Source organism: Phoca vitulina, unplaced genomic scaffold, assembly GCF_004348235.1.
Source record: "Phoca vitulina isolate PV1807 unplaced genomic scaffold, GSC_HSeal_1.0 scaffold52, whole genome shotgun sequence".
NCBI classification, from domain to species: domain Eukaryota; kingdom Metazoa; phylum Chordata; class Mammalia; order Carnivora; family Phocidae; genus Phoca; species Phoca vitulina.
The window spans coordinates 297,381-307,701 of NW_022589755.1; the positions used below are offsets into that span (position 1 = coordinate 297,381).

Below are 10,321 nucleotides of genomic sequence, written 5' to 3' on the forward strand. Positions count from 1 at the left end.
GATCTTCTTACTTTTTTTTTTTTTTTTTATTTCATTTTTGCCTTGGCAAAAACTGAAATGAGCTCTGTTCAGGCCTGCCGAGAAGACCGTCCACACCTGTGGATCTCTCCTACCACCTGGTGGATATCTGTGGGAACCTGTATGATGGAAAATGGGAGGGGCTGTTGCTCCCCTGAAGGCTCACTCTGGCTCTCTCACCCAGCCGGGTGACCCTGCAGAGAGAAGTGTATGATGGGTAAGGGGGCTGCTCTGCACGGCCCCGGGTTCCTGACACTCACAGGGCCCTCCGCTGGATGAAGAGCACCACACCGAGGACAGGCAGGTCTCTGCCATGTTTGGCAGACCCCCAGTTCACTGATGGATGAGAACCAAACAGCTGCCGAGGGTCTTCTGATACTCGCTGCAGTCATGGTGTCCCCTGGGAATGAATCTTCCGATGCTGGACCAGAGATCTGCTCTGGCTGAAGTTTTTCTCACACTCGTGACACTCAAAGGGCTTCTGTCCAGCGTGAACCCTCTGATGCACAACGAGGGCCGCAGCCTCGCGGAAGGTCTTCCGGCACAGGCGGCACGTGAAGGGCCCGGCGCCCGCGTGGACGCGCCGGTGCTGCGTGAGGTGCGTGCCGCGGCTGAAGGCCTTGCTGCACATGTCGCACACGTAGGGCCGCTCCCCCGTGTGCAGCCGGTAATGCTCCGTGAGGTGCGACATCTGGATGTAAGCCTTGCCGCACTCGTTGCACTTGTAAGGCTTCTCCCCAGTGTGTGTCCTGAGGTGGAGGGTGAGGGAGGAGCTCTGCACGAAGGCCCGTCCACAGTCGCCACACACAAAGGGCTTCTCCCCAGTGTGGATCCTCTCGTGCTGGGTGAGGAACTTGCTCTGGCTGAAGGTCTTCCCGCATTTTCCACACGCGTAGGGCCGCTCGCCCGTGTGCACCCGCTGGTGCAGGACTAGGGCTGAAGAATCGCCGAAGGGTTTCCTGCACTCACCGCATATGAATGGCTTCTCGCCGCTGTGGCTCTTGAGGTGCTGGCTCAGGTAGGAGCCCTGGCTGAAGGTCTTCCCGCATTCTCTACACGCGTAGGGCCGCTCGCCCGTGTGCACCCGCTGGTGCTTGGCCAGGGAGGAACTCTGGCTGAAAGCACGGCCACAGTGCCCGCACGCGTACGGCTTCTCACCCGTGTGTGTCCTCAGGTGCTTGCTGAGGGATGAGCTCTGGCCGAAGGCTTTCCCACATTCCCGGCACGCGTACGGCTTCTCTCCCGTGTGGCAGCGCTCGTGCTCGGCCAGCGATGAGCTGAGGCTGAACGCCTTGCGGCACGTGCGGCACTCGTACGGCCTCTCTCCCGTGTGGCTTCTGTGGTGGAGCAGGAGGGCTGAGGAGTCGGCAAAGGCTCTGCCACACTCACCACAGGCGAACGGCTTCTCCCCGGTGTGGACTCGCTGGTGCTGCACGAGGTGAGTGCTCTGGCTGAAGGCGCGCCCACACTCACCACAGGCGTACGGCTTCTCGCCCGTGTGCACCCGCTGGTGTTTGGCCAGGGAGGAGTTCTCTCGGAAGTGCTTGCTGCAGCGGCTGCACGCGTAGGGCCTCTCGCCTGTGTGGATGCGCTGGTGCTTAACCAGGGACGAGTTCTTGCTGAAGGCCCGTCCACACTCCTGGCACGCGTACGGCTTCTCACCAGTGTGGGTTCTCTGGTGTTGAACGAGATGTGTGCTCTGTCCAAAGGCCTTCCCACACTCCTCGCACGTGTAGGGCTTCCGTTTATCGGGAATCTGTTGACAGCCCACAAGGCATGTGTTCTTGCCAAAGGCATCTCCCCACCCACCACACACCAATGTGTCCCCCGCAACGTGAGCTCCTTGTGGGTGACTAAGGTCTGGAAGAGAGCTGAGGGCTTCCATACACAGTCTCTCTTCTTGGCAGGGGTGCCCCTGATCTAGGACTGAAATGCAGGTGAGGCCCTTTTTGCCAACGTGGCTTGTGGGAGCTTGAGCCCTTGGAGGATTGCACTGATGCTCAGTGAAGAATGGGTGCCAGGAGAAAGTTCCTGCAAAGCTCCACTCTGGGCTCTTCTTCCCCTGGCTGAGTGTCACTGCTTGGCATTGTCTCTCTGCCACCTGGCCTTCATGTTCTGTGACTTCTTTCTGGATGGTGTGCCAGAAATCCTGCCGTGAGAGTCCCATTGTCATCTGCCCCTGAGGCAGAGCACCCTTCTCTAGAGGCAGCCATGCAGCTCGGGGCTCAGGCTCTGAGTCTGAAAAATAAGCAAAGAAACATGCTAAAGCCCTAACCTGAATGTGCACTGCCAATCTGAGGGGGATGGACAGAACCTCAGCAGTCAGACTGGACAACACAGGCCTGCGGCTTTCAGTGGGAGTCCTGCAGCTGAGGACAGAAGAGTGAATGGATCAGGGTCCAGAAGACCACTGCAGGCTTGGTGATTCCCTACGACTTATGGGACTCGAGGGGTGCCTGGGTGGCTCAGTCGTTGGGCGTCTGCCTTCGGCTCAGGTCATGATCCTGGGGTCCTGGGATCGAGCCCCGCATCGGGCTCCCTGCTCGGCGGGAAGCCTGCTTCTCCCTCTCCCACTCCCCCTGCTTGTGCTCCCTCTCTCGCTGTGTCTCTCTCTGTCAAATAAGTAAAATCTTAAAAAAAAAAAAAGGACTCAACAAAGAGTCATACTCATGGCTGTGACTGATTAGAGCAAAAGGACACCAGGCAAAATCAGCAAAGGGAAAAGGCGCAGGGGGCAGAGTCGTCTCCCAGTGGAGCCACACAGCTGCACCAAACCCCTCCAGAGCTGGATTCTGATACATGAAGTGTAGTCTAGTTTGTTAGAGACTCAGTGACCAGGGTGTGACTGGGGGCTGGCCACGTATGCACCCACTGTGTAGCATGAGCCAAAATTCCAGACCCCCAGAAGAAAAGGAGGCATTTAGTATAAACCACACTGTTTGTACAAATGGTTTAGGTGCAGTGAGCCACTCTTAATCATTTAAGGAATGGTGGGAATCCTCCACAATCCAAGTTCCCAGACACCAGCCAAAGGCCAACCCTGCACCAGGCTTTCCAAGAATGGCGGCCACAGGCCCGCTGTCAAGCCTCGTCTGCACAGTGGGGAAGGAAAGTGGGAGAATGGAACACAGAAAGGCGTGGGCCAAGGCCACCGAGAGCCAGCCCACCTGTCAGCTGCCACTGGGGTTGTTTCACAACCACGCCCTTACCGCGACAGGGCCTGGTCAACAGAATCGAAAACAGATACTCAAACAAAAACCTGCTCGTGAGTGTTCATAGAGCACTATTCCCAGAGGGTAGAAGCCAGACACAAGAAGACCACGTATAGTATGCCTGTATCCATGTGAAAAGTAAATGAATACATTTATATAAACTCCATTTACATGAAAGGTCAGAACAGGCAAATCATAGAGACAGAGGCAGATTAGTGGCTGTCGGGTCTGGGGAAGTGACCACTGGAGGACCGTCGGGTTTGTTTTCAGGCTCCTGTACCTACTAGCTCTTTTCTGTTGGATGCACATTGCACCTCCTTGCCCCAGGAGGAGAAATAAGCTGATCTGAAGCATGGTGACTAGTTACAATACTGTATTGCATACCTCAAATTTCCTACAGGAGTTGATTGTAAGCGTTCTCACCACAGAAAAAATATTGCAACTATGTGAGCTGATGGATATATAAATTAGCTTGATAGTGGTGATCATTTCATAATGTATATGTGTATCAAAACACCATATTGTACACTTTAAATACATACAATTTTTATCTGTCAATTATACGTCAAGAAAAGCTGGGGGGAGGACGATTAATTTTATAAAACACCTGATCTGACAGATCCTTACTTCACTCACCTGGACCTCTCGGGACATCTCTCTTCACAGTCCAGGGGTCTTCCCACTGCTCCAGCTTGGAGATCACATCTGGTTTGCAATCGGGAAGTCCTGCCCATAGTCAGAAAGTAGGAGGAAAATGTTGACACTGTTGCCCCAGGCAGCCACGCCCCAACAGGCCCAATAGTGCAGTACGTGTGCCCCAGGCACGGGAGAGGTCTCTCTCTGGTGACGTGGGGTGGGGTGTCCACTCTGCACAGAGGGGACCCAACTGGGGGACACAGGTCAGAGCAAGGACATACCTGGGTGTGGGTTACTGGTGACAAGGCAGGGGATAAATATGCACATGTATGTGTGAGCACACACAGAAACACACACACACGGGACATGGATGAAGAGGTGACAGGAAGGTCTCACCCAGGGACACCAAGTTGCTGTAGTTCCTCAGCATCACGTCACGGTAGAGGATCCTCTGTGTGGGGCCCAGCAGCCCCCATTCCTCCTGTGTGAAGTCTACGGCCACGTCCTGAAATGTCACAGGCTTCTGAAACATCCCACATGCGCTGGCTCAGCCATGGGCCCTCTCTGAGCAGGGCCAGCCCCATGGGAAACAGCAGGATGTGAATGTTCTGGGAAACACCCTATTGTCATAGGGGGAAGGGTGTGGCTCACACTGTGAGTGGCATTATCATCACCTTGACACTGGGTACTGCAGTCCCACCTGAATAATTGTGTCTTCTCCAAATTCCTGTTAAAGCTTTACCCCTCAGTGTGAAGGTATTTAGAAGTGGGGCCTTTGGGGGGATTAGGTTTAGATGAGGTCATGAGGATGGGGCCCCAGATGGGACTAGTGCCCTCATAAGAAGGAGAGACCGGGGACACCGGGTGGCTCATTGGTTAGGCCTCTGCCTTTGGCTCAGGTCGTGATCCCAGGATTCTGGGATCGAGTCCCGCATCGGGCTCCTTGCTCAGTCGGGAGCCTGCTTCTCCCTCTGTCTGCTGCTTCCCCTGCTTATGTGTTCTCGCTCTCTCTGACAAATAAAAATAAATAAAATCTTAAAGAAAAAAAGAAGAGGGAGAGACCAAAGCACGTGTGCTCTCGTCTCCTTGCCCAGTGTGTGAGGACACAGAGAGAAGGCGGTTCGTCGGCAAGCCAGGAAGAGGGCTCTCACCAGAACCCAGCCCTGCTGGCACCCTTGTCTTGGACTTCCAGTCTCCAAAACTGTGAGGAATAAATGTGTTGATTAAGCCACAGTTCATGGTATTTTGCTTTGGGAGCCTGAGCAGATTAAGACACGATGATTCCTCATCACTCCCCAAAGCACTCAGCTTTATGGCCCCCAGAGACAGCCGGACAGCCCGTCAGCCCCCCACAAAGCCATTGTCACACCTGCGTGGTCTGCCTCCCCTTTAGGGCTGGGCAGGGGAGGCCTGGAGGGCGTGATGGCATGCGACACCAGCCACATGTGCTCTGGGACCAGTAAGTGTCCCCAACATGGAGTTTTGCCCCCCAGCAGCACCCCAAGGCTGTGGCAACAAGCCCTCTGCCTGTGTGTGGCTGCTCCTTGGGGACCCTCGAGGAAAGGGCCTGTCAGCAAGCACCATCGGTTTCAGAGTAACTACTCACCATTAACACCCAAAGCCCCCAACCACCTTCCTAAATGCTGCTCAGTACCACCATTCACTCGTATGCCAGGCCCCGCTCTGTCCTTTTCCTGGATATTGGCCGATAAACAGGGTGACCATAAAGAGCCTGTGTCCCAGATCGGCCAGGCATGGGATCTCCTCCAAGGTGCCCTAGACTGACAGGGTCACTAAGCCCCACCCTGGAGTGAAGGGAGAAGGAAGAAGAGGAAGAGGAAGAAGAGTGGCCAGGGCAGAGGAAGGGGCCCTGCCCCAGGACTCATGCTCCTTAGGGACTGTGGCTCCATTCCAGTGGCGAGGGGTAGAAGCATCACAGAAGCAAGAACAGAAAGGAGTATGCCTGCTGAGACTGCTGGCATTTTTGGAAACTCACGTGGAAGGCATCTGCTGGGAATGCAGCATCTTGGGCCTTGGGCTTGTCTTCCTTGATGCTCCCCTGAGAAGGAAGAGCTGGGGGAGGGGAGGGGATGTGAGGGAGGCCAGATATGCCCTCAGGCCCCAGAGACCCAAGCCCCAAAGTCCCCTCACCTCACATCCCTCCCCTTGCCAGCCACTAGACTCTTTCCCTCCCAGTCCAGACCCTCCCACAGGTGTTTCCTCCTGCACTGCTCACCCTGGGTCTACTCTCTCCTGCTTATCCTCCAGGGCTTGGCAGAACCACAGCCCTCAACATTTACTATGTGCCAGTCATGATGCTTGATCCTCATTCTGTCCCTATGAGGGATAGTTAGGACCAACACTACCAGACCCATTTTACAGGAAGGAAACTGAGGCATCAAGGAGGAAGATGCTTGCTTGAGTTGAGCTTTTGCATGGAAGCACTCCCACTCTTGTCCCCACCCCTGACCAGCCAAGACAGTGGGTCCCGTGGAGAAGGCTGGTGGACTGTCCACATAGACAGATGGGGTGACCCACACCCCCCAGAATTAGTCTGGATGTGACAGCCCACCTGGACTCTCGTAAAGGGGTCTACACAGCCACCATGGATCCAGGGTGACCTAGAGGATGACAAATACTTGGAGTAGGAAACCCTGGACCCACAGGTCCACTGCGTGCCACTAACTGGCCATATCATTGCTCTAGGCCTATTTCTTCCTGGGTACAGAAAGGACAGGCTCCTGGGAGAACAGATGGCATTATGTCTTAGGAAGTCTTTGTGAAATGAAACCTAACATAGGAACACCTCATGGTGTCCTTGCTGCCAGAAGCCACACCACCTTTACATCCTCCATCCCGTCCTGGCTCCCACGCTGGGCAGGGGGTCACTGAGCCCAGGGATCCACGAAAAGCAGCCCTATGATTTGATACTTGGAGGCTGGGCCTCAGACCCCTGCCTCTAAAACAGGGAACTATCCATGAGTGGAGGCCGAGTCCCCAAGGGCAGCTGCAGCTGCCTGTGTTGCAACTCAGTGCCATCCCCAGGGCGCAAACTTCTCAAGGGCTTGCTGTGCAATTCTGGCCAAGTTCCCTAACACAAGGAAAAAGAGGTACTATCATCACTCTGTTATACAGGGAGGGAGAGGGGGCCAGAGAGAGGTTAAATCAAAGATATGAAGCATGTGATGGGTTGGGATCTGAACCCACACAGTCAGACTTGAGTCTGTGCTTTCAAAAATATGTATTTTTAATAGAGGTATGAGTGCTCAGTTCAATGAGTTTTGACCATGCACACACCTACATAGCCACTGTCCAGATCAAGCTCTAGAACTTTCTGTGAGGATGGAAATGTTCTGGAGCTGGGCTGTCCAATTCATCAGCCATCAGCTCCATGTGGCTCCTGAACAGTAGACACACAGGTGGTGTGACTGAGAAACTGGATGTGTAATTTGAAGTTTAACTGATTCACATTTTAGTATCTCCATGTGGCTCTTAGCTACCATTTCGGACACCTCAGCACTAGGGCTTTCAGCACCACGGACAGCTCCCGACAGGCGCCCCTTCCAGGCGAGGCTCTCCCTGGCCCCGGTGTGACTGCTGCTGAGATTCTGACAGCACACAAGTTGTGCCTATTCTTGAACTTCATACAAAGTAAATTATATGCTGTGTAACAGTCTCTGCCCCATGCTATCAGGTTTACGGACATCACTGGCAGCAGGACGGTTTGGGGACAAAGTGAGATACCAGGTAGGCAAGTGCTCTGAGGGAAAAGCAATAGTCTCAGCTGTCCTGAATTCAGATCCTATGATACTCCCAGGAGTGAAGGGCTGATGTGGGGCTTTTTGCCCCTCCCCACGGGGGCAAGAGTGGCAAGCTGATCCCTGGGGCCCTGATGTACCAAGTGCCCATACCTTCTTCCCAGTGTCATTCCTAGGGTGAACGTGAGGGATAAGTGGAGTCTGTCAGACTTAGGATCAAATCCACCTTACCACTCTGCTGAGTGACCTTGGGTTGCTCAATTCACCTAAGGCCTGGGTTTTCTATCTGTAAAACTGGGTAACAGTGCCTTTTGCAGAAGGGTGTCTGTTCACTCATTCATTTAACAGATACCCCATGGACTGTGCACCACATCATGAAACTCATAGTCTATGATAAATGGGAACAAGTATAAAGTCTTCGAATGTGGTTAAGTGCTAAAAAACATAATGTAGATGTGTGTGGCACCTGTTTTGAATCAGGTGGCCAGGGAGGGCCTCTGAGGTAATATCTAAGCTTAAATGCTATTCAGTGGCCAGGGGGGCTGGGCAAAGGGAGACCTGTAGGGTGAGGCCTGAAAACAGGCAGAAATCAGGTCATGCTGGGCCCAGAAGGCATGGGAAGAAGTGTGGATTTGGTCACATCAGGGGTCAGCAAACTCAGCCCCACTGCCTATTTCTGTACAGACTGTGAGCTAAGAAGAGTTTTTCCATTTTTAAGTGGTTGGGAGGGAAAAATCATCAGAAGATTAATGTTACATGAAATTCAGATTTCAGCGCTGGATAAAGTTCTGGATTTCACTGGGGAAATAAACATGTGGGTATGTGTTTTCTCTCTTGTTAGGTAAGCACCTACCTGACATCTTTGGTTTTGCCTCTTGGCCTACAAAGCTGAAAACATTTGCTACCTGGTGCTTTACAGGGAGAGTCTGCCAACCCCGCTGTGACAACCAGGGCAGGGATGGAAGGTTTCAGGGAGAGGTAGCCTCACCGTTCAGGGTTTAAAGACCCCTCCGGTGCGGTGTGGATAGCAATGGTGGGAGGAAGGGGAGGCAGGAGACCTGTGAAGAGGCGGTAGTCTGGACTAGGCTGAGGATGGCAGGGCACTAGAGTGAAGGCAGCAGGAGCAGGGCCTGTTCTGAGGAAAATCTGGCTTCTGAAAATGTCCAGCCCTATGACCACCACCCTGACATGTGCCTCACCTGGCTCCTCAGGCTCCATTGCCTGCCACTCTGCTCTGTCTTTGGGCTGTTTGACCTCAGCAGCTACAGGATAGGGGGCATGTGGTCTCAGTCCCAGACAGAGATCCCAGGTTGTGGGTGAGTCTTGCAGGGAAGGATTCCAGTTCCCAGAGCCACTGCCTCCTCCCATCTACTCCCATACAGCGGTCAGGCTCCTGGCTTTCACTTCGGGGCTCAGGGCTGGGATTCTGGAAAATGAAATACTGCCGGATGAGCAAAGGCAACAGGGAGCAGGTGTGGTCATACACATGAGCTTCCCTGGGACAGACCCAACTACCTCCTTCCTCCAAACTGAAAACACAGGTCCACACAAAAACCTGTATGTGAGTGTTCACAGTGGCACTATCTGGGTAAACAAACTGCGGTATATCCACACAATGGATTATTATTCAGCTATAGAAATGAGCGACGTACTGAGACATGGCACAACATGGACTTTAAAAACATTATGCTCAGGGAAAGAAGCCAGACACAAAAAAGCCACCTACTGTATGATCCCACTTACATCGCATGTCCAGAACAGAGACAGATTAATCAACGGAAAGTAGATTAATGGCTGCCAGGGGCTGGAGAAAAGGGGAATGGGAGTGATGGCTGAAGGCTACAGGCCATAGGTACTCGCCTGCGGTCACACCTACAGACACAAAGGGCTGTCACACACACAAAACATCCGTGCCCACAAACATGCATGGTGACACACGTGACCATCACACGCACCTGAGGTCTCATCTGCACACCCAAGTGGTGTCAACACGCAACACACTCCTTCCTTTGGACGTGCACCAGTGGTTACACACCCAGTCAAATGCACATGCCGAGGTCACATCTGCACAGAGGCCCTGCCACACACACCTGCTGGCTCATCTGCACGCACAGTGCTGTCTCGCCAGCAAGACACCCTTTCCCTCCGAAACGCACACGTGGTGACACTCAGCCACATGCACACACCTGAGGTTACACCTGCACACAAACGCTGACGCACCGGGTCCCCACACACACCTGAGGCCTCCTATGCACACGCAGGTGGCACCTCACCTGCAAAACACCCCTGCTCTCTGACACGCACACGTGCAGTGTCACATTCGGCCACACTCAGCTGAGGCCCCACGGGCACGCACAGATCTCTCCTTCACGTCCTTCGGCACGCGCAAGCGCCCACGGTCCCGCCTTTCTCCCCGCCCCCCATCCCCGGGTCCGCGCTGCCCTCCGGGCCCCACCCGGCCACTCAGTCACTACCACCGCACGCACACACGGGCCTCGTCGTCCCTCACACTCACGTAAGCCCTCAGGCCGGAACGGCGGACTCACCACCACGCCGACCCCTCACAGAGCGGGGCGGCGCCGTCAGCCGCCGAAGTGCGCACGCTCGCCACAGGCACTTCCGGTCCGCGTTTCCGCCGATGGCCCGAACGCTGAGTTCGGGACTTTATCTCCCAGAGGGCCCTGCCCGCTGCGTGCC

The 10,321-nt window shown here is 54.3% G+C and overlaps 1 protein-coding gene across 8 annotated transcripts in view; it reads right to left on the reverse strand.

Annotated features, from left to right (window-relative positions):
• The window catches only part of ZSCAN22 (zinc finger and SCAN domain containing 22), a 29,944-nt gene extending 19,691 nt beyond the window's left edge, over positions 1–10,253 (reverse strand). The window contains exons 1-6 of one of the 8 annotated variants that reach the window (XM_032388555.1): positions 10,171–10,253; positions 8,824–9,050; positions 5,863–5,939; positions 4,263–4,389; positions 3,867–3,956; positions 12–2,256 (exon numbers count right to left, since the gene is read on the reverse strand). In XM_032388555.1, the coding sequence (XP_032244446.1) occupies positions 407–2,256; positions 3,867–3,956; positions 4,263–4,389; positions 5,863–5,939; positions 8,824–8,992 (2,313 nt within the window). In that variant the 5' untranslated portion in view covers positions 8,993–9,050; positions 10,171–10,253 and the 3' untranslated portion in view covers positions 12–406. Of the gene's footprint in view, positions 1–11; positions 2,257–3,866; positions 3,957–4,262; positions 4,390–5,862; positions 5,940–6,438; positions 6,488–8,823; positions 10,084–10,110 lie in introns of those variants that run through there. The other 7 variants (XM_032388557.1, XM_032388554.1, XM_032388556.1 and 4 more) reach the window with 7 other exon arrangements.
• Positions 10,254–10,321: the final 68 nt, after the last annotated feature.